Source organism: Onychostoma macrolepis, chromosome 11, assembly GCF_012432095.1.
Source record: "Onychostoma macrolepis isolate SWU-2019 chromosome 11, ASM1243209v1, whole genome shotgun sequence".
Lineage (NCBI taxonomy): Eukaryota > Metazoa > Chordata > Actinopteri > Cypriniformes > Cyprinidae > Onychostoma > Onychostoma macrolepis.
Window position 1 is genome coordinate 25226662 of NC_081165.1, and position 23553 is coordinate 25250214.

General features: G+C 37.4%; 3 protein-coding genes across 5 annotated transcripts; 2 read left to right on the plus strand and 1 right to left on the minus strand.

Annotated features, from left to right (window-relative positions):
• Positions 1-7790: 7790 nt before the first annotated feature.
• On the plus strand, positions 7791-11526 carry c11h6orf120 (chromosome 11 C6orf120 homolog). The gene is made up of 2 exons (XM_058791532.1): positions 7791-7947; positions 10418-11526. The coding sequence occupies exon 2, from the start codon at positions 10457-10459 to the stop codon at positions 11015-11017; it is 561 nt and encodes a 186-aa protein (XP_058647515.1). The 5' UTR covers positions 7791-7947; positions 10418-10456; the 3' UTR covers positions 11018-11526.
• Positions 11527-13558: 2032 nt separating this feature from the next.
• mrpl4 (mitochondrial ribosomal protein L4) lies at positions 13559-16512 on the plus strand. Its single transcript, XM_058792435.1, has 9 exons — positions 13559-13736; positions 13874-13955; positions 14329-14497; positions 14586-14637; positions 15234-15351; positions 15458-15564; positions 15913-16022; positions 16125-16198; positions 16319-16512. The coding sequence occupies exons 1-9, from the start codon at positions 13689-13691 to the stop codon at positions 16462-16464; spliced, it is 906 nt and encodes a 301-aa protein (XP_058648418.1). The 5' UTR covers positions 13559-13688; the 3' UTR covers positions 16465-16512.
• On the minus strand, positions 16500-23348 carry hyls1 (HYLS1 centriolar and ciliogenesis associated). Of its 3 annotated transcripts, none has more exons than XM_058792433.1 (12): positions 23229-23348; positions 22921-23023; positions 22708-22824; positions 22547-22620; positions 21805-22049; positions 21639-21694; positions 18057-18217; positions 17935-17980; positions 17774-17837; positions 17585-17666; positions 16847-16873; positions 16500-16759 (listed from the first exon to the last, which is right to left on the minus strand). In XM_058792433.1, exons 2-12 carry the CDS (start codon positions 23018-23020, stop codon positions 16628-16630), a joined length of 1104 nt encoding a protein of 367 aa, XP_058648416.1. In that variant the 5' UTR covers positions 23021-23023; positions 23229-23348; the 3' UTR covers positions 16500-16627. The 3 variants fall into 3 exon arrangements, with proteins under 3 accessions (XP_058648416.1, XP_058648417.1, XP_058648415.1); XM_058792434.1 differs by having other exon boundaries at positions 22921-23020; positions 23229-23281; XM_058792432.1 differs by lacking the exons at positions 21639-21694; positions 21805-22049; positions 22547-22620; ... (1 more) ...; positions 22921-23023; positions 23229-23348 and adding an exon at positions 18827-21623.
• Positions 23349-23553: the final 205 nt, after the last annotated feature.

Here is a 23553-nt window from a genome sequence, read left to right on the forward strand (position 1 = left end):
CAAAACACATGGCAGACACATTCTCAAGAGCAGAAAATACCATATAGACCACACTCAGAAATTAGTTTCATAAGGACCAGTATTTATTTTCAGAGTTGTATTTATTTTACAGCAAATACGTAAACAATTTAAATAAATTAAACATGTTTATTTTATTTATTTCATGAACAATTTCACTCTAGGATTTGCCTGCTTGTCTAGTGCTCCCCCTATTGGCCATGTGATGCTGTTATATACTACATTTTGCCATGTTAAAATCAAGAATTTGCAAAACATTTTACAAAACACATACAGGTGCATCTCAATAAATTAAGATGAATGAATGAGGCATTTATATAGCGCTTTATTGTGTATTGCAATACACTCAAAGCGCTTTACAATCGTCGTGGGGGTTCTCCTCAACCACCACCAGTGTGTAGCATCCACTTGGATGATGTAAAGGCAGCCACAGGACAATGGCGCCAGTGCGCTCACCACACACCAGCTACAGGTGGAGAGTAGAGAGTGTCATAGAGCCAATCAAGTGGATGGGGATTATTGGGAAGCCATAATTGACAAGGGTGAGTGGAGGGAATTTGGCCAGGACACCAGGGTTACACCCCTACTCTTTACAATGAGTGTCATGGGATTTTTAATGACCACAGAGAGTCAGGACCTCAGTTTAATGTCTCATCCGAAAGATGGTGCTTTTTTACAGTATAGTGTCCCCTTCACTATACTGGGGCATTAGGACCCACACAGACTGCAGGGTGAGCACCCCTTGCTGGCCTCACTAACACCTCTTCCAACAGCAACCTAGTTTTCCCAGGAGGTCTCCCATCCAGGTACTGACCAGGCTCAGCCCTGCTTAGCTTCCATGGGCAACTGGTCTTGGGCTGCAGGGTGATATGGCTGTGGATAGAATGTCATGGAAAAGTTCATTTATTTCAGTAATTCAACTCAAATTGTGAAACTCGTGTATCAAATAAATTCAATGCACACAGACTGAAGTAGTTTAAGTCTTTGGTTCTTTTAATCTCAACAATTTAGAATACTTCATAAGACCAATAAAAAAAATAAAAATTTTAGTGAATTGTTGGCCTTCTGGAAAATATGTTCATTTACTGTATATGTACTCAATTCTTGCTAGGGGCTCCTTTTGCTTTAATTACTGCCTCAATTCGGCGTGGCATGGAGGTGATCAGTTTGTGGCACTGCTGAGGTGGTATGGAAGCCCAGGTTTCTTTGACAGTGGCCTTCAGCTCATCTGCATTTTTTGGTCTCGTTTCTCATTTTCCACTTGACAATACCCCATAGATTCTCTGCCAGAATCTCTGCCAGAATCCTGCCAAATCTTGCTGGAAAATGAAATCAGCATCTTTAAAAAGCTGATCAGCAGAAGGAAGCATGAAGTGCTCCAAAATTTCTTGGTAAACGGGTGCAGTGACTTTGGTTTTCAAAAAACACAATGGACCAACACCAGCAGATGACATTGCACCCCAAATCATCACAGACTGTGGAAACTTAACACTGGACTTCAAGCAACTCGGGCTATGAGCTTCTCCACCCTTCCTCCAGACTCTAGGACCTTGGCTTCCAAATGAAATACAAAACTTGCTCTCATCTGAAAAGAGGACTTTGGACCACTGGGCAACAGTCCAGTTCTTCTTCTCCTTAGCCCAGGTAAGACACCTCTGACGTTGTCTGTGGTTCAGGAGTGGCTTAACAAGAGGAATACGACAACTGTAGCCAAATTCCTTGACATGTCTGTGTGTGGTGCTCTTGATGCCTTGACCCCAGCCTCAGTCCATTCTTTGTGAAGTTCACCCAAATATTTTAGAGAGTAAAAAGGCAGACTAAAGCCATATTCAACTTATTTTCTAACATGCATAAATGTAACTTTAATTAATAATTATTCAACAAATATTATAATTAATATTATTATGAAGACCATTGTAGATCTGCGATCCACTCCTTCAGAGGGGTAGTGATACAAAAACCATTTTTATTCAAAAAGTAAGAAAGGAAAAATGAAAATAACAATTTGGGGTGATCAAAAACAAGTTAATTGAGGAATTCCTGAAATTCTGAATGATTAAATTAATTTCTTGCAAAGATATAGAAAAAATAAACTCACTCAGATCAGTTTAGACCCATGTTGTGCATCAAAGGGTTAAATATCTTAGATATCATTTCAAAAGTGTGTGGTAATAGCCTACATTTCCAAAGTTCTAATCTCCAAACAGATTTGGACATAAATTTGATTTAAAAATTACTGTTGTTTTAATTCACTTTAATAGATCTGACCATTATCTAATCTAATGCAATTTAATGATGTGACTTAATGTGTATTTATCACAATGTATCACATTAAGCTCATTCATTTTATTGTGATGAACTTTATATTCCCTGAAGTGATAACAGAATTAGGGGCGGGAGTCTCAGGTGGACAGTAATGAAGTACATTTACTTGAGTATTGTACTTAAGTACACTTTTGAGTACTATATTTGAGTATATTTTTTTCTAGAAACTTATGACTTTAACTTCACTACATTTGAAAGACAAATATTGTACTTTTCACTCCACTTCAATACTATCACGTTCCTCAAAGTAAAAAGTTGTTACTGTAGCAGCTTTGAAAGTCAGCGGGTGATTTATTTTCTTCTATAAAACATGACTTTTTTTCCAGACAGTCTATCAGTAATCACTAATGTGGGGTAACGTGAAGTGATTTCCCAGCATTTCTTGAACACTGAACAGTTGCAAATGTGATATTTATTTAAAACAATTCAATAATAAGAAATTAATATTGTAATATATACACAATATTGTCTGATTTTGAAAAATTGTGTAACAAAAATACCTATAAAGCCACAGAAGAACTGCGCATCTTCTAACAAAACACAGGTGTTTGACTTGAAGCAGCACTGCACCGTTCTGAGCATGACATCAAAGCACCGCGAGAGCGATTAGGGGGCATTTTTGAATGTTTGCTTTGATGTCAAATAAATCTTGCTGTTTTTATTTTTATTTTTGTTAAAGCAGCGTTACTGTTGTAAAGTTATACAGCTACAGTTGTGTTGCTGGGTTTTAAAGCAGGTTTAATTTTTTTTGTCTGTATTTACAGCAATTTCACTGTCCACTCGGTTCAAATGTGGATGAATATCTACACTTGATGTGTGCTCATACTGCCAGAGCTGTGTGAGATCGCTAACATGCTGCTTTTGTGGAGGTGGGGTTTTTTTTGTTTGTTTTTTTGTCAACTCATTTGTTTCATAGGTTTTTAACATTCTAAAACTCTTTATTCCAAAGATACTACAAGGTAGCCAGTGTATTCAGTAGCTGTAATGTATTGTAAATTGCTTCAGAGGTAGCCTATTGCAGTTATTACAACAATAATAAAACGGAAATGTACTTTGGTACTTAAGTACTTTTAAAGCAAGTACAGTATCCAGATTGGGCAAGTATTTTGCAGTATTGTTTTTTACATTAGCTTTAGATTGAACTTTATTAGTTTGATCTTTCCTTTTCCTATAATCATTTTAAATGGTCAGTGAAAACTATATTACATACGACTGAATTATAATTAATGATGATTCAGTGTGCAGTCACTGGGCCTGCCCAGTCAAGAGATATTTAAAGGGGTCATATAATGCCATTTTTGTACAAGCTAATATGATTCTTTAGGGTCTAAATTGAAAGTTTGTAATATACTTTAATTAAAAATTCTCATTAGTATTGTAAGAAAACACTCATTTTACCTGGTCAAAACAGCTCTCTGTTCAGCACACCGTTTTAGTGCGTGTGTTTTAAATGCTAGTGAGCTTTGCTCGCCCGCCCCTCTGTTCTGTGGGCGTTTTGACACAACACACGTGGAGTGTTGCCTTGACAACAGTTGAGGGTATATTTTGAAGAATGGCAGCGGAGTCTCTGAGGATACTGTGCAACCGTAACGCTTTTGTTCATTATAAACGTGATTATTAATTATATTGAGAACGTCAGAATAGAAAACATGCATGTACCCTGAATGTAAACATTAGCCACATACATCGTGAAGCGTGCTAGCGATTTGCAAAGATTAATATAAAGATTAATATAAAGGTTAATTAAACGTTACACTCACTTCTTCTGGAGGTTCAGCAGGAACACGAATAGTTGGTACCGATTCTTTTTTCAGGAGCAGCTTCTTAGCAAAACCAGCTTTATACTGACCTTCATTTATAAAGCAGTCTGGTGAAAAATGATTCGCGCAAACATGAAAACATTGACGTTGCTCGTGGGGAATATTCCCTTCAAAAGCGAAACTCAGCCACTGTGTCTTCAGCGGTTCGGACTTAGGAAAATCAAAATGACTGCTGTGTTCATTATTAGGGTTGTTCCGATTCCGATACTAGTATTGGAAATTCCACCGATACCACAAAAAATTCTGGCATCGGTATCGGCGAGTACTTGAACCCATGTACCGATCCGATACCATTTTCTTAGACAAGACCTATAGTTATGCGCGCTAGCTTTGCTAGCTTTAACGCTGCAAATAGGAAATCAATTCTTCTTCGCTGCTCAGAATGCAAACACAGGAAGTTGTGCTGTGTTGCCACAAGCAACCACTATTTAAAGCAGCGAAGAAGTACAAACGCATAGCACATTGCCAGTAAATCACTCGCATATGCGACTAAATCTTCACCCTGGGCGACTAAATGATGTCTAATATTAGCCACTGGCTGATAAATAATCAGATTTTACTCGCCAGTGTGTGAGTTGGAGTCTATGTATAAGTTTAGCACAGATATATTGTCACTCGCCGAACACTCTGACTGAGCGCTTCAGAGTTTTGCTCTCTGTCAAGCTATCTATTTTTCAGATCATCTGAATGGATGCGCAGCGTGAAGCTAGTGTGAAGCGGACAACTCGCCGTCGCTTTGCTTTTTTTCTCACACGCAGAGAGAGAGTCTTTTACATGTAGCGTGTCAATTCCGAATGGTATGTAAGCTATATTCTTTGTTGTATTTTTCTGTCAAAATAAAGGAGCTCCTTTGGAATTCTTCAGTTTAACTGCCGGGTTCTCCGGTAGTAGGCGGAGCTAATGCGCAAACGTCAATCTCATTGGCTGGTGCTCACCTATTATCATCCCTGTTTTGATTTCAGCAAATCAGTTCGAGCCAATGCAGACAACGTGATTAATATTCATGAATCCAGCAGCTCGTTAATCCTTAGTGCGTTTATATTGTTCTTAGCAGAATTCATAGTATGATTATTATTATCTTATCAGTATTATTGATTGTTTTTTCCCCATTTTTACAGAAACACTGAATGACCAAAAAAGCACCACCACCAGTCCTAAGTTCAGTTAAAATGACTAATATGGTATCAGTATCGGATCAGTACTCGGTATCGGCCGATACCCTGAGTCTAGGTATCGGAATCGGTATCGGGAAGGGAAAAAGGGTATCGGAACATCTCTATTCATTATTGCACCCGAGAACAGAACACCACAATCGCTTAGACGACATTCTGCTCATAGACAGCTCCAGCGTATATCAACAATGACGCGCGGACTATGATTGACAGCTCGCTCACGAGCAAGGGCGGGTCTGTGTTGAAACACTGCTGTCAATCAACCATCGTGGGAGGGGCGTCCGACCGTGTGGCGTCACATGGTCGAACGGCTTGATTTGAGACAGGGTAAAACAAATAAGGAGATTAAAAAAAAAACACTGGATGGATTTTTATCATTTTATGATGGTTGTGTACAGGCACTGCTAACACACATTTCAGTACAATCAACTTGTAAAAGTGCATGTACCATTATATGACCCCTTTAAAATGTTTTACAGTCTAAGATTAAAACATTTATGATTTAAAGTGTGAAACAGCGCCTCCGTCTGGTCAAGGAATGCAGACGCTGCATACAAACAGAAATATCACATATCTTCCAGAGAGAGGCGATATAGTACCAATCATTTGACATGACATACAATAGTGTCCCTAATGTTAACAAACAAGTGAAACGCACCAAATTCCACTGATTTTTTTTTTATTAAAAAGTTAACAACTTGAAAGTGAGACAATGCCATTATCTGGAGCTGTCAAGAGTGAAACGATTTCATTATCATTGAATTTTTAATAATATTATTCATCTTTAAATCATTCTTTCACTGTCATCATTCGGATACAAACGCAAAAGTCTGGGTCTCTCTGTATCGCTCAGGCTGCGCTGCAGTGTCTATTCTCAGGTGCGATCCCACTACTGATCGGCACGGGGGCTTTGACCTGCTCCGTCTCCGACCTGGGCCGGTTCACCCCTCCTTAGACGACCTGGTGGTCCCGAGCTCCCCCAGGAGCACCATATCGATACCGAACTTAGTGCGGACACCCGATCGACATAGTCCACTGCAGCCCAGAAGCCCTGAGCTCAAGCGATCCGCCAGCCTCAGCCTCCCAGTAGCTTGGATTACAGGCTCCGCCACTGAACCCGGCGAGAGCCAAGAGTCTCAGCGCTGCTGCTCAACCTGCTGCTCACTGCGCCCTCTAGTGCAGATAAACAGGTTATTTGATTAGATTCATTTGAGATCATTGAAAACTTGAAATAAAATAAATGTAACTCCAATAAAATATATATTTTTAAAGTATTATAAAAACGTATTTTATTTCAGCAAGTTTCTAAGACAAAATTTCTCATTTTAATTGTTTAACTTGAAAAAATGCTGGGTTAAATACAACCCAGTGCTGATAATGGACAGACCCAGCGGTTGGGTTACTGTCCAGAAGGTTGGGTTAAACATTTAACACAACTATTGGTTGAAAACAACCCAGCATGTGTTCTGTCCAATATTTACCCAGCACTGGGTTGTATCAAAGACTATAGAAAGACTTTGGTTGTATTTAACCCAGCATTTTTTAGAGTAAAATTCATACTGGAATACAAATGAATAAAAACTATAGATATTTTTTAAAAGTTATAAAAACTAGATATAAAATATAAAAGCAGAAACTATAAAAATAAAATAATGCAAAATAATAGCAAAAACCTCTTTTGTTGGTGTATTTGTTTTAATTTTTTTTTTTTTTATTGGATGTATCGATGCTTTGGTAATTTTGCATAGAAACCATTAAAAGTGCTTTTAAAACTGAAAATCTATTTTCAAAGAATCAAACACTTCACACATAATCACTTAGCCTATTTCATTTAAATGTTAACTGTAGGCTTTATGACAGTATTAGGCCTAATTTAATTCATCCATTAACAATGTTCGGCTGTTTACAAATATCACTAGAGAATTCCTTTTCTTTGTGATAAATAAGAAAAACCCAACAAAACAATAAGAAAGTGTGGGGGAATCATAGCAAAGGATCAATAGAATTATATAGCCTACAACAAAGATCTGCCACGGGGTCATTAATTAAACAAAAGAGAGGAAAATGTAATTAAAATAAGCGATAAACAAAATAATAAATCAAAAGGGGGAAAATGAGATTAGCAGAACAATTCTGATATTTTTTGTAGCATTTTCTTGAAACATTTCACTACAATGACGTTTCCATCGTATGCTGTGATGTTCTGAGCATATATATTTATATTTATATTTATACTTATATTTATTCATTTAACAGATGCTTTTATCCAAAGCGACTTACAAATGTGGACAACAATCAATCGTAGTATTAAAACAACTAAAACAGATCCAAAACTAAAAGCTAGACTATAAATACCATACACATTCAAAAAATAAAGAAAGAAATTAAATAAAATGAATATATATATATATATATATATATATATATATATATATATATATATATGGTTCTGCTATCCTCCTGACCAACAGAGGGCGCGCATGCGCAATTGCGCATTATAACGCCATCAAGTCCCAGAGAGTCCAGTAGTCACCTCAACACCTGTAACAGCAAATTCAAAACATAACGACGCCGACTGTCCTTTCCAATGGAGTATTTTTGACAATGCACCGGTAACTCAAAATAATACATATTTCTCAACGTATCAAAGCACCTGCTTTAATTACGAGTTGTTCTTTTGCTTCAGTTTCATAAAAACTACTGGTCTGTTAGCCAACTAGCTAAATAGCTCACTTCGTTCTGTTGTGCAATCTTCAGGAATTAGAAGTCATTTCAGTTTAGAAACGGAGTTTGTTATAGTATGTCGCACTGAGTAACGTTAAATTATTTTATAGGGTATCGTATATTTCAAAAACGAGTCTTTTGAAGCTAACTAGCTGGGTGTCTGCTTATTTTTAAGCGCTGTTATGTTCAAACAGACCTTTGAATGTCATCTTTTAATGCATGCTTTCACTTTCAACTGTTTGTTTATGCGCCAAAAATATTTTACTAATTCAGGACTGGCCACACGCCCTGCGAAGACGTCTTGTGGCATTGTTTGGTTAAAGTATGTAGAGTTTCATTTGAGTATGGTTGGACTGACAGTACATGACCATGGCCTGTTTGTGTGTGGCTGCTTGGAAATAACGTTAGCGACAGAGATATTTTTAACAGCCTGCTGTCGGTCCAGATGTATGGCGTGTGTCAACTGGTGTCCTTTCACAGCTATGCAAGGTTTATATTCAGAATGCCTCTAGGGGAAAAGTCTCCTGGCCATATGTCACTGGAAACGCAGCACTCCAAGTACACTGAGAGGAAAAAAAGGTGCATGGACAAATTTGACTTTGAAATTTAACAAGATAACACAAAGTAGTACACTGAATGAAAAATGAGATTTTGAAGTAGGAAAACATACAGTATCTTCTACTTAAATGTACACCAGTAGCCTAATCTTTGTTTTATTTACAGTTTGGTTTAGTCTCATATCAGGTCCAGGGCCCAGTTGTTGAAAAATCTCAATAAGAATGATCTACGTCTATTTTATTTTTGTTCTGTTTTTATTTTTATTTTTTCAAAGCAAAGACCTGGGGCCCGTTTTTTGTCGCTTATTACATCTGAGATCAAATGACACATCCAAGATGATATGATGTTGTTGATGATTATTATGGCTGTAATAGCTGTCATCACTCAAATTAATGCATGGCTCAGATTAACTGCATGTGTGTAAGACTCCAATACAATTATGCAGTAATTAGTTTATCATGAATAAACATTTCAATGAGTAAAACTGGCTGTGTCTATAGCCTATTATAGACTACACAACATTATTATATTATTTTCAAAATTTAAAATGATTGTCCCTGGATCAGTAGGGTACTCTCATAATAAAGTAGCGGTGGCTGAGACAGATTTTAAGTATTAATTCCACTTAAAAAGATGCAATCTAATCCTGTTTACATGAAAGTTTACGGACCTGTTGCTATGACAGAAACTCCGGGATGAGCTTCGAAGAACCGACCAATCCAAGATCAAGCGAAATCGGCAACAATCAAATCCAGCTAACTGAGTTAGCGACGTACGAAGAACGGGCCTCTGGGCTGCGTTTCCCAAAAAGCATTGTAAGTTTTAGTAGATTGTAGACTCATTCCCACCAATAGTCTCTACAAGCAACTTTTCACACAATGCTTTTGAGAAACAGCCTTTTTTATTTATGTGAGACAAAAAAAAAAAAAGCACTAAAAACAATAAAAAAATTTTTTAATAAGGGTTCTTTCGAAGTCTTTTAGGCATCTGCTTTATCACGGTTAACCCTTGTGCTGAAAATCCTTTACCATGTAAATCTCTCATTATGCTGTATTGTCACTAAATCTTGGTTTCAATCTTTTTGTCAGCTTCTCTTCATTTGGTTAGCACAGGCTTTGTATTTCTTTTTAAAACTGGTCTCATTGATCTGAGCTTTTGCACCTCAGTATTTGACTGAGGAAAAAAAAAACATTATTAAACATTAATAAAATTGAGGGGCATACAATCAACTGCAAAAACAGTGAGGCATACGATCAATCTGTTCCAAAAAAGAAAAAAAAAACCTGAGCTGGTCGAAAGACAACACATTTGAATCCAATATTTGGTAATAAGATAGGATTTTTTTGCAGGCCAGTCATTTTTGACTGGGAACACCACAAGTCTTAGAACATGGGGATTTATGTACAAAAATTATCTTTTTTTTTTTGGAAGTTGTAATACCCTGAGGGAGTAAAGTCAATAGGTTTTAATGCAATGTGATAACAAAACTAGCATTTTCAGGGGGAAAAAATACTCTCTGGGTCAAAATGACTGGAACACAGCACGAGTGTTTAAAAAAATCAATTGCAAAAATAAATATCTATATATATTACATAATACTAATGTTAGTTAACCAGTTTTGTTGCATTTTATTCTACCCATGAATCCACCCTTCTGATGCGATCAGAATACTAGATTGATGCAATCAATACTACAAAAATGTTTTGAACAATATATACTTCAATTTCAGAGCCTCCGAATGCCAAAATCCGATTTCTTTTGAAGACCAGCATCTCAATGATTCTATTTTTGTGTTTGCAGGGAGGTTACAGATGTAGCTGGGGTCTGGCAGCTGTGACCATGGTGCTGTGTTGGGGTGGTTTGTTGGTTCTGGCGGCCCTGTCCCGGGCCCTGGGCTCTCTGCAGCTCTCAGAGGAGCCTTCTGTGCCGGAAGAATGGGTCCTGCTCCATGTCGTGCAGGGCCACATCGGGGCGGGAAACTACAGCTACCTGCGTCTAAACCACGAAGGACGCATTATCCTGTACATGCAAAGCCTTAAGGGAGATGCGGACCTCTACATCTCTGACAAGACGCTGCGGCCGAACTTTGATACCTACAAGCTTCAGTCGACCACCTGTGGCCAGGACGTGGTGGTCGTCCCGGGGAATTTTGTTAGGCCTGTTGGAATCGGGATCTACGGACATCCCTCCTACATGGAGAGTGAGTTTGAGATGAAGGTGTTTTATGACCAGATGGCACGTACAGAAGAGGAAATCGAGAAAAACTCTTACTCCTCAGGTGAGACTCCTGGTCAGTCTCAACACTCTCAGGACCCTGCGGACGTGATGGAAGAAGAGGAATCAATCCTGTGGACTATTCTAATTGGGATTCTTAAGATCATACTTGAAATTTTGTTTTGATTTTGATGTTCCAGCTGCCAAAGTAACACCTTTGCCACAATTAAACATTTTTCTCATTTAGATTAAATTAGCAGGTTCTTTGTTCATCGTTTCAACGAAGAACTAGAAGTGCTTTGCCTGGAGTTTTGTTTAAATCTTTTGAGTTGCACCATCACCACCCTGTAGGGAATATGTCGATTTCATCCAAAATTATAATATGCAAATGATAAATTAGATGGCATATCAACACAACTGATTGCACCTGATATGTCAAACACAAGTTCTCTTTTGACATTTTATTGGAGTTAAAAAAAAAGGTTGCTTGGTGCATTTGTTTTATCTTTTACTAACCCTAGGATGTGAATTCTAGGTTTTAAACTGCACTATGCAATCACACAAATCACCTGTGACAAAGGTCGTACGGTTGTGCCTATTGTGAAGAAGAGTCTGTTGACTAATAAGCAGCAGAGAATTTTCTGCGTCTGTAGTTGTGAGATACAAATAAAATGATCACTTATTTTTGAAAATTGCTCTGTGTCCATCATTACTTATAATTGTGTTCAGTTTTTTTTATTGTGCAAATAACAAGGTGGGACTTTCTTTATTTTTTTTTTGAAAAAATTTTGAAATTTTGAATGTGAGGATAGCCTACATATGGATACCTCTCGCTCTATATATTATACAGCCTGTTTCAAATTAAAATTATAAAAATAAATGTAAGAAAGAATGAAGTAAGCATTATTATAAATTACTAACAAGTTACATTTTTCCATTGTATTATTAGTAATTTTATTAATTAAAATTTATTGCGTAATTTGTAAGCATTTTTACAAATATTAAATAAAAAAATTTAAAAATGTTATGGATGAATACCTGTAGCATTTCATTCACAAAACTGTAAGTTACAAACATTTACATTTACATTGTCATTTAGCAGACAATTTTATCCAAAGTGACTTGCAAATGAGGACAATGGAAGAAATCAAAATCAACAAAAGAGCAATGATATGTAAGTGATACAACAAGTCTCAGTTAGCTTAACACAGTATACGTAGCAAGGTTTTTTTGATATATATAGAAAATGAATAGAGCAAGCTAGTGTTAGAGGCCTTTTTTGCTTTTGTTAATTGTATAATAAATAAAAAGAAAAATTGATAAAATACAAAAAGATTAGAAAATCTTTTTTTTTTTTTTTTTTTTTAAAGAATAGAATTAGAATAGAGAGTGCTAGAGTTAGAGGGTCAAATAAAGATGGAAGAGATGTGTTTTAGCCGATTCTTGAAGCTGCTCGGATTGAGTTGTGCAGGTCATTCCACCAGATGGGAACATTTAATTTAAAAGTCCTTGAAAGTGATTTTGTGACCTCTTTGGGATGCCACAATAAAGCGACGTTCACTTGCAGAACGTAAGCTTCTAGATGCACATAAGTCTGAAGTAGCCTAATGAATTTAGGTAAAGGGGTGCAGAGCCAGTGGTGGTTTTGTAGGCAAACATTAATGCTTTGAATTTTTATGCGAGCAGCTATTGGTAGCCAGTGCAAATTGATAAACAGAGGTGTGACGTGCATTCTTTTTGGCTCATTAAAAATAAATCTTGCTGCTGCGTTCTGGATGAACTATAAAGGTTTGACAGAACTGGCTGGAAGACCTGCCAAGAGAGCATTGCAATAGTCCAGCCTGGACAGAACAAGAGCCTGAACAAGGAGTTGTGAAGCTTGTTCCGAAAGAAAAGGGCCTCATCTTCTTGATGTTAAATTAAAAAGTTTTTGCAACGTGGTCAGCTGATCATCAATCATAACTCCAAGATTTTTGAAACACAAATTATTCATGAAACAAACATAATAGTAGAGCATGGCGCTAGCAACGTCAAGATCATGGGTTCGATTCCCAAGGAAAGCAAGAGCTGATAAAATGTAGAAGCTGTAACTTGAATGCAATGTAAGTCGCTTTGGATAAAAGCGTCTGCTAAATGCATAAATGTAAATGTAATGTAAATGTAAACATAAATTATCAATAAAAAACTATTTTCATTTCCACCCATTTCATTCTTTAATGTCTTTTTTTTTATTTATATCAAATATATATTTATATATAATTTTTTTATGTGTAAGGCCTATTTATTCCATTTTAGAATGGGCTATTTTTATGCTTTATTTTCATCAAATGTAAATTAACTTTATATATTGAACTTTGATTCTGTGTACTGAGTTGCCAAGTCCGCATATTATAAGCACCCTTGTGCCTGTTTTCATGCAAAATTGCGATCTTTTCCACCTAAATGCTGCTTTTAGAGCTGCATGAGTCGCTTAATTTGGCCTTGTTTTTCCAGAAAGGGTTGCTTATTTTGGGCTTATTGTGTTTTTAAACAGCTTATTTTCTCTAGTGAAACTTGGCAACACCGCTGCAGATGCGCTACACAGCATCATTAACCAAAAACAGTACTTTTTAAAACACCAAACATCTTATATAATGAACATGATACTTATCAGTCATGATAAGAATGCACAAATAAAGAATAAAAGAGGGTACGCGCGCATATTTCTATTTTTCGCACGCAGCTTACGTCATATGTGAGCGACGGAAGCGTGCACACAGCGCACACCATCACGACCTTCTGACAGAGAAACCAAATATGTGAGAAGCTGAAATCATAACAGCAGTGCTCTTATTATTTACTTTAATTAGCCCGCATCATGTTTCGTGCTACGTTAGCGATATGTGGAAGAACGGTTGTTAAAAGGGTGAGTTAATAAGCGCGTTGATTTGCATTGTTTTTGTTTTGCTGGTAACGTTAATGACAATCATATAGTATAAACGCATGTGAATATGATATTAATAGTCACACTGACGAGTTAACCCGTGATTTTTCTCCACTCAGTTCATCTCGTCTGTCTCTGGAGAAAGCGCACTTCCATCAAATTTGCGACTCCCACCAAATCTCATTGGAGTCGCGCCACAAAGTAAGCAAAGCTTTGCATGTTTAATAATTGTGTGATGCATTATTCACCATTATTACTTCTAGGGTTTTTGCTTTATCCACTTTTTCTACATACTTGAGACAAAAGTAACCAAATTATGCCATTTGCAGAACTGCTGCCACAATATAACTGGGAATTTTCTATTAGCCACTATTGTGATCTATAAAGCTTTTCAACCAAATGACAGATGGAGTGCAAGGAGAACCTATATTGATTTAACAACTTAAGTACTGGTATTTTGACAGGAACATCCCATGATACATTTTTGTTTGTTGCCAAAGGAACCGTAACAATGCAATTTTATAAGGCATGTGACACACTGGTGAACTAAAACGGGTCTGAACTATTGTTTTAGAGAGGGCTTCTCCATGCGGCTCTGATCTTCCAGTGCTGCGCAGGTGTGAGGCTGATGTTCCAGCTCACCTGGCACCTGCTCAGATGTGGCTTGAGTCTTTGGGAAGTTGTGACCGTGAACCCCTTGGTGTGGTTGACCTACACCCTGATGTCTTCTCTGTACCTGTTAGGTAAACTATTTAGTTCTATGAAATATTGGTCTGGAGTTATGTTGTAAACAAATGAATATATGTTTGTTTTTTGTTTTTCTATTAAAAGGCTGGACATTCTTCATGATGTAGAGGTCTGGCAACGTAATTTCAAACGAATAGTAAGTAACTATGAGGTGCACATTGTGCTCTCTGGTGTTAACTTTACTCTTGTAATGTGCATTAAAGGTATAGTTCACCCAAAAATGGAAATTTGTTCAATATTAAGGCCATCTAAAATGTAGACGAGTTTGCTTCCTCATTGGAACAGATTTGGAGAAATGTAGCATTACGTCACTTGCTCACCAGTGGATCCTCTGCAGTGAATGGGTGCCGTCAGAATGAGAGTCCAAACAGCTGATAAAAACATCACAATAATCCACACCACTCCAGTCCATCAGTTAACATAGTTGTGAAGCAAAAAGCTGTGTTTGTAAGAAACAAAGCCACTGCTTCTGGCTAAAATACAAGTCCTCTATACGTGAAATTGCTTTCTTCAGCTCAAGCACAGTTTACAAGCAAAACAAAACAGTTCTATATAAATATGTGACCCTGGACCACAAAGCCAGTCTTAAGTGTCAATTTTTCGAAATTGAGATTTATACATCATATGAAAGCTGATTTTTGGATGAACTATTCCTATTAGGTACCGTCCCAATCATATTCTAGAAACTTAAATCATTGCATATGACAATCATTTGTAATTTGATGACTGTAGAGCCATGCAAAAGTCAAATCACGAGCCGAAGTCAGCGGTGGAGGGAGGAAACCATGGAACCAAAAAGGAAGTGGCCGAGCACGACATGGAAGCATTCGTTCTCCACTGTGGAGAGGAGGTAAGATAAAGTCTGTTCGTTTGAGCATCATCTTAAACACACAGGTGTATGACACTACCAGTGGACTCATTAAATTACTAAACAAATGCTCCTCTTTCTCGTTCAGGAGGAGTAGCTCATGGTCCACGGGGACCAACCAGCTATTATTACATGTTGCCCATGAAGGTGCGAGTGCAAGGGCTGAAAATCGCCTTAACAGCCAAGCTAGCTCAGGTGAGGGGAAGGGCACTGTAAAAATCTTGCTTGGTTTGGAATGTGCTGCATTACGTACTATTAAAGTATTTATTTATATTTTTAAACAAATTGTATGTTTATATTTTTAGTTGTTTTAGTTATGTGCTTGCTTACTGTGTTTTTTGTAGTTTTATATATATATATATTTTTTTAGTTGGATATCATCGCGTTATTTTTGTTGCATTTTTCATCTTAAGATTTATGTTTTATTTAATCTTTCACTGATGCGCTTGTTAGTGAGGGCAACAAATTGGTTTGGTTCATAAATATTCTGTTAAACGAAATGCAAACTAAAGTGGAAGTCTTTTTTTTTTTTTTTTTCTCCAGGATTATCTTCATATTGTGGACTCACTGGAGATTCCCACTCCAGACCCCCACTACCTGCTGGACCTGGTCAAACACAGGCAGTGGGGGGATTCAGTCCTCATCGTTGACGTGTAAGTATGCAAAAGTGGATGTATATATGCCATTACCAATCTGATATACATACTTGTTTCTTTGAGTAATTTCTTCATTTTTTTTGTATGCATCGATTTCAGAGGTGATGAATTCCCTCAGAACATTCTTAAGGCGACTGAAGATCTGAAAACAGTGAATATCATTCCAGCTATAGGTAAATAATCTGATCACACCAAAAGCTGTAATGTGAAATCACCCTTAACCAAACATAAGGGAATGAAACATTTGCATCAAAGCTTAATACAAATGTATATTGTTTCGTTTTGTTTTTCAGGTCTGAACGTCCACAGCATGTTGAAACACGAGAGTCTGGTTCTCACTCTGGAGGCTGTAAAATTTCTTGAAAAGAAGCTTCTGTGGCACGATGTGCGTTACGCTCCCCTGTATCCCTTCAAACTCCCATACAGTGACCTGCCATGAACACAGCACACACTTCAAAGTATTAAAATGTTTATTTCATAAAAACAATGATCTTGAGGTCTCATTTCACATGTGCAATGGAGTAAAAAAATGTCAATATCATGAATAAATAATAGTATTAAGCATATATAAAAGATAAGGCATAGGTGGAACATTCTCTATGTCAAGGATAGGAGATTTTTGTTGGGATAATGCCATGTGCTAAATCATGTCGGATCTCCCATCTTAGTGCAGATCGCTTCTTCTCTGTTGGAACCACATAATTGTTGGGGATGTATGTCTTCTGAGGTCTCGGCTATAGAGACAAGAAAAAGCACTCGGAATAAGAGCCTCTAGGAAATTAAAAAAATAAAAAATTACATAAATGTATAATGTAACTTACTGGTGGAGGCTGATACATAAGTTGTTCCTGGGGATAAAAACAAAATTATATACATTTAAAAAATAATCAAACTATAATTTATTTAACTTTAAATATATGCTACTGTGCAAAAGGCTTAGGCCATTAATATTTTTACCAACCAAAAATTGGTTTCAAGTCACTTATTTCTATCTTTTGCTGTAGTGTGTCAGTAGGAAATATCAGTATTCATTTAGCCATTCATTGTAATAATCCAGTGAGATTTTTGTCTGACAGCAGCCAGTGCTCCACACAGAGATCTGATCATCATCCAGTCTGTCTGCAATGACATGAAGAAACAGAAACAGACTAAATCCAGAAGAACTGTGTCAACGTCTCCAAGATGCTTCAAGAGACCTACCTGCAAAGCTACAGTAAAGTTTTAGGCACTTGTTTAAAAGTGCTGTAAAATGAGGATGCTTTCAAAAATAATGTCATATTAAATAGATTTTATCAATTAACTTCTGTTAACTAAATCAAATCAACATCTGGTGTGATCATCCTTTGTGTTTAAAACTGCTTTTGCCCTCGGTGCACTTGCACGTAGCTTTGCAGGAAGGTTTCTTCAAGTGTCTTGGAGACGTTGCCACAGTTCTTCTGGATTTAGTCCGTCTCAGTTTGTTCAGTTTCTTCATGTCTTTCCAGACAGACTGGATGATGATCAGATCAGATCTCTGTGTGGAGCACTGGCTGCTGGGTTAGCAACATAATTTATGATACCCTGATGGCCCAGTGCAGCTCCTTCCTGCTCTTCTCTCCTGGAGGTTTAAACATCTCCCAGTCCTGCTTATACTGGAAATACCTGATAAAAGTTCCAAATGCATTCAGAACAACAAAAAGATCAGAGTCCTGAATAATTTATTTATATCATTTATGAAGGTTATATATTAATACCGAAGTATGCCATACTTCGCCACTGGATCATTTTTCTTCAAGTTCCTTGTGTGAGGATGATCAAAAACTGGCCGTATAACTGTGAAGAGAATCAGATTTGTAAAAGCATGTTAACTGACAACCCAAGGTCAAAGAAACAGGCATGAACTGAAACTAGACATGAAAATGGGACTTACATGACTTTGGACGGGGTCGGATATCACTCTCACTGTGTGATCGTGTCTGAGGAACGGACAAATTATGTTTAAAACTCAAAACTGTTTAAGACTGGTAAGTGTGAAAGTGTCTGTGTACTGACCATGCCTTTGATGTATTCTCGGAAAGCACTCTGGGGTTCCTCTGTCACAGAGCTGGATCTGTCAGTATAGCTTCCGGTTTCTTCACTCTCCGAGTCGTAGTGCACACGAGATGCACCGATCCGCATTTGGTCCAAACGCTCCTCCAGCTCACTGACTGTACCTACAAAACAAGTATATGATTACACACATCTTAAACATACCAAATCTACAATGATTTCTATTTCAAACGAATAAGCTGTTCCTTTAAACATTTTTTTTTTCATCTAGACATAATGAAAAAAGTATGGTTTCCACAAAAAAAAATTATAAATTAATAAAGCAGCAAAACTGTTTACAACATTGGCAATAATAATAAAAAAGTAAAAAGAAATCTGTATATTAAAATGACTTCTGAATGATCATATGATGCTGAAAATTCAGCTTTGCCATCAAAGAAATAAATTACATTTTAAAATATGAAAAAATAAAAGTAATATTAAATAGTAATAATATTCTTTTTTTTTTTTTTTTTAACTGTATTTTTGGCCAAATAAATGCAGCCTTGGTAAATATAAGAGACTTCTTCCAAAAACAAAACAATAAAAAAATCTTTTAATTTTACCAACCACAGACTTTTTAAAAGTAGTGTATAGATGTTGGTTTTTTATTAAACATATATATTTCTTATGCATGGAAAAAAAGCTAAATACACGTCTTTCTTCCGTTTCCTCCACAGCCATACCTCTAAAAACTACAAAATAAGTAAATCCCTTTAACCAGTGTAACACACCAAGGCAGCCAGTGTAAGCATAAGCTCGGACTCTCTTCTCCTTCCTCCTCTTCTTGCTGTCATCATATCCATCATTGTACTGTTTCTCCTCAGGTCTCTTTTGAACTATGCCTCTCCTGTGCCTCAAATTAAAGGGGTGGTCAAGACTGTCCCGCAAATCCTCCACCTCCCAGCCTTCAGTGAAATCTGCCACATTCTCAGAGCCTCCATGTTGAGTTCCAGTGTCGTTCTGTGTGGGACTCCGGCACAGGTCGGTTTGATGCTCTCGGTTTGGGAAGTCAGGAGACCGATGGCTGTCGTCGTCAGATCCATCCATGGTACAGACGGTTACATCTTGACTAGCATCCGGCGATTCAGCAGGAGCTTGTCCATCAGGTGTTTCTAATGCCTGAAAGATTGATTCACTCTCTTCTTCTAATCCAGCCAGAGTAGAGTCGTCTCTATAATCCACTTCCTCCGGGTCTCCGTCTTTAGGCGAGTCTGGTCTGTATGTGTCGTAACCGGAAGTTAAAACGCTTGCCGCAGGGCTGCCCAGACTTTCATGAAAATCCTCAACATAGACGTCTCGAGTTTCCTTCGTCTGCTGTACGTCATCGCGCTCTTGTTCCCAAGCAGGTCTCATGTTATAATTCTCTTCCTCGTCTTTCTGTGAATGGCCACTGGCTATTGTAACATAGTCATCATCACTTGCCCATGACTTCCTGTCCTGGTCACAAGCCTCCTTCTCCTCAACAGGTTCACTGAAAAGCCACCCTCTCTCCTCTTCTTCCTCACTGCCTCCTTTAGATACTTCATCAGCCTCTTCACCTGAATTGTGTTGTGTCACTTCTTCCATCCAGTTATCACATTCATCTGCTCCAGGCCTGCTCTTTCCAATCTCTTCGTCATATTCATTTCCACAATTCCTCTCCTCATCGCTGTCAGGGATTTCCTCTGTACTATCTTTTTGCTCTTCTTCCTCATTGTTAGGTGCTTTCTGTTTGCTATTCTCTGATCCCTCGCTTTCAGAATTTCTTGTTCTCTCTTCCTTCACCAAAGATTTACCACCATCTCTTTTTCCCTCAGCGCCTTCACTATCTCCTTCATTTTGGCTATTTTCCTCCCCACTTCCAGTTGTGCTCTCTTCCTTGGTGAGGCTCTCTTTCTTTTCCTCACACTCTGATAATTCACCTGTACACTTTTCTTCACTTTTTGAGTCCTCTTTTGAAAAAGACTCCTCTTCCTCACACTCCTGATCTTTCTCACCCTCTGAATCATCACTTTGGGCTTTAGTCTCTTCATTTTCCTCAGTGTTTTCTGCACTGGCAGAGCTTTCTTTCTCCTCCTCACAGTCCTTTTCATCCTCACTCATATCATCTTCCTCCTCACTTTCTTCTGACTCTTCCTCTTTATTCCCTTTCCCCTGTTCACACAGCTCAAATTCTTCTTCCTCTTCAAGCTCTTTTCCTTTTTCCTCCTCTTCACTTTCTTTTGCATCATCCTCTTCCTCCTCTTCATTTCCTGTCTGTTGTTCACACAGATCTTCTTTTTCATCTCGACTTCCTTCTTCCTCCTCTTCACTTTCTTCCTCCTCCTCTCCACTTTCCTCCTCCTCCTCTCCACATTCTTCCTCCTCCTCCTCCTCTCCACATTCTTCCTCCTCCTCTTTATCTTGCCTTGTTCTTGTTATCTCTATGCTGTTTTTATTTTCATCATCTATGAAACATTCTCTTTCTTCTTCTTCCTCAGGATATTTCTCCTTCCCGAACTCATTCTCTTGAAGCATCTCCTTCAGGCTCTTCTTTTCATCACCTCCCATTAAAAAGCATTCTTTGACATCCTTATGGTCTTCTTCAGGCTTTCTCTCATTGGCTCTGTTTTCCCCCTCACTTTCCTGATCTGTCCAGAAGGAGGAAGAGGACAGAGATCCTTCATCGTCCTTGCTTTCATTTTCCCAACGGCTGTCAAAAGCATTATACATCCTGAGATGGACAGATCTCTTCTTTAGCCCTCAGTAAGAAAATGAACTTCACTTCTGAGCCAAAGCAGATGGCTGAGAGGGAGGGGGACTGTAACTAAGAAGATTACGGTAAGAACTTTACTGGGGTTATGCAGCTAATTGCGCCACCTGGTATATAGGAGGTTTCACTGCATGTAAAGACAATGCATGGCTATGTTCAGAAAAGAATACTACCATACAATTTACAATACTACCAATACATTTCAGAATATAATATGAACTACTGTTTACATTTTTTGGAGTAAGAAATTAATCCTTTATATTTTATTCAGAGAATCTAAAGTGTTTCCATAAAAGTATGAAGATAATAGGAAGATAATAGGAAATGTTATTTGACCGCCAAATTAGCATAATAGAATGATTTCTGAAGGATCATGTGACACTGAAGACTAGAGTAAGGAAAAATTCAGCTTTGCCATTACAGGAAAAAATTACATTAACATATATTAAAATAGAAACAGTTATTTTCATTGAATAATATATCCTAATATTACTGTATTTTTTAATAGAATTTTATAAAAAAAAAGATAAAATGCAGCCTAATGAAGCCTTTGAAAGGTAGTGTATATTGTGCACAACGTGCAATTTTTCTGTGTAAATACAATGTCCTACAAAATTTGTTCTGTAGACACATTATGATGACATCATGTAAAAATAACGTAATATACTACATGATGTATTTTGTTTCACATTCTGTTTTTTTGTTTTGTTTTTTTAATGGTAAGCAGTCTAGAGTATACACGTTGCAGCATTTAGTAAGTGGTTTATTATTCCATTCTCAACGTTATCCTGAAACATAGCCACAGGACTTACCAGAATCTTCACTATGCGTGGACTCATCACAGACTTGAGACCGACCTTGATGCTTCCTATATAATGAGATATCAGATAATGATGTCTGTTACACATTGCATGTTAATTGCATGGATGATGATGTACTCATCAACTATCAAATCAAGAAATTCATTTGTGCCCCTACCTTAACACTTTCCTTTTAATCACAGGCTTCAAATGAGCCTGATGTTCTCTGTCAGGAATTGTTGTCTCACTACAATCCAAAACTGAGTGAAATATTTCAGAAGGCCCTGCCTCTGTCTCCAACCTGTTGGGTGCCGTGGAGGGCCGAGGCGGTCTTTGAGCAACTGTGTGCCGTGAATATGAATCATAGTAGTGATTCATACCAGAGTTTCCATGATCATCCTCATTAAACGTGGAGGAGAAAATCTAGGTATGGAAAAATTACATATGTGACCCTGAACCACAAAACCAGTATTAAGTTGCACGGCTATATTTACAGCAATAGCCAAAAATACATTGTATGGGTCAGAATTATAATTTTTTCTTTTATGCCAAAAATCATTAGGATATTAAGTAAAGATCATGTTCCATGAAGATATTTGGTTAATTTCCTACCATAAATATATCAAAACTTCTTAGTTAGATTAGTAATATACATTGCTAAGAACTTCATTTGTACAACAGTCTCAGTATTTAGATTTTTTTGCACCCTCAGATTCCAGATATTAAAATAGTTGTATCTCGGCCAAATATTGTCCGATCCTAACAAACCATACATCAATGGAAAGCTTATTTATTCAGCTTTCAGATGATGTATAAATCTCAATTTCAAAAAGTTGACACTTGTGACTGGTTTTGTGGTCCATATTGTGCGAATAGTCACAAAATTATGATACATTTTTAAGGTGCGTAAAAACTCTTACATCTCTGTGTTGCCCTGCTGTGCTGGTGTTGAAGAGGACGTAGTTACTACTGGGGCCCATGTTGTTCAACTGAACTGAGGGAGAAACACAAATTTAGCAGTAGTTTGGTTAAGCATGTTCAAAAATGCAAGTCACATAAAAAGTGCACAGCATCTGCTCACCCTTTTCTTTAATAAGTGCAGGTGGACTTTTGCTGGAGCTGCTTTGAGATGTTGGAGATGTCCAATCAGTGGAGCTGTGACTCTTTGACTTTTCATGACGAATCAGCTGATCTAGATCTGATGGAGATTTATAACATGACAGCACATAACATGAAAACAAAATACAAAATAAGAGCACCGATGAGGCTGAAACCGTTCAAAATATTATCCCACCTCTCTTGAATTCCCGCAGTCTTTGTTTGGGAATATTTCTGTATCCAAGTGCAGCCAACTGCTGCTGGATCTCCTCCTCAGAAAAGTCTAGACTCTCCATCTTCTTTATTGACGAAATAAACGATATAAGTCAAATACGTCGTATTCCTCAAGAGAAAACGTCTATCTGCTAAGTGTAAACAAATCTCAACAATATATTTCTTTACACTTCCTCACTGAAAGCAACGTCCATAGTGTAGAAGGCTGTTGCGGTAACATGTAAAACGAAAACATGAAGTAAGTTTAAAGCAAAATTTGTTTTTCCTCACCTTTAAAGGGTCAGATTTGATCGCTGTTGTCTTCAGTACCAAGACAACGGCGGCGGTTCAGTTTTCAAAACACAAAGATGCTAGAGTAAGAAACCGCGGCAATAACAGCTTAAAGCGCCCTCTGGTGTATGGGAGAGTCTGATGAATTAATTAATTTATTTATCCATCCATCCATCGATTATTCACTTGATTGAATGATAATCATTAATATATACATAAAAAAATTGTTTTACTGTCCCTTGCAAAGTAAACATAAAATCTGCCGTAACATTAGATCTCGTTTAAACAGTTTAAAAAGCTTTCGTTTTCACTTGCAATTTTAATT

What these genes read in the sequence shown, in the direction of transcription:
- c11h6orf120 (XM_058791532.1), top strand. Translation starts at nt 10,457, where the DNA reads ATGGTGCTGTGTTGGGGTGGTTTGTTGGTTCTGGCGGCCCTGTCCCGG.
- mrpl4 (XM_058792435.1), top strand. Translation starts at nt 13,689, where the DNA reads ATGTTTCGTGCTACGTTAGCGATATGTGGAAGAACGGTTGTTAAAAGG. An exon ending in TTCTCCACTGTGGAGAGGAG is followed by an intron (nt 15,352 to 15,457) that starts GTAAGATAAAGT and finishes TTTCTCGTTCAG; the next exon opens with GAGGAGTAGCTCATGGTCCA. An exon ending in TCAGTCCTCATCGTTGACGT is followed by an intron (nt 16,023 to 16,124) that starts GTAAGTATGCAA and finishes CATCGATTTCAG; the next exon opens with AGGTGATGAATTCCCTCAGA.
- hyls1 (XM_058792432.1), bottom strand. Translation starts at nt 20,786, where the DNA reads ATGTATAATGCTTTTGACAGCCGTTGGGAAAATGAAAGCAAGGACGAT. An exon ending in TGCTTACACTGGCTGCCTTG is followed by an intron (nt 18,218 to 18,826) that starts GTGTGTTACACT and finishes CTTGTTTTGTAG; the next exon opens with GTACAGTCAGTGAGCTGGAG. An exon ending in GAGAATACATCAAAGGCATG is followed by an intron (nt 17,981 to 18,056) that starts GTCAGTACACAG and finishes TCCGTTCCTCAG; the next exon opens with ACACGATCACACAGTGAGAG.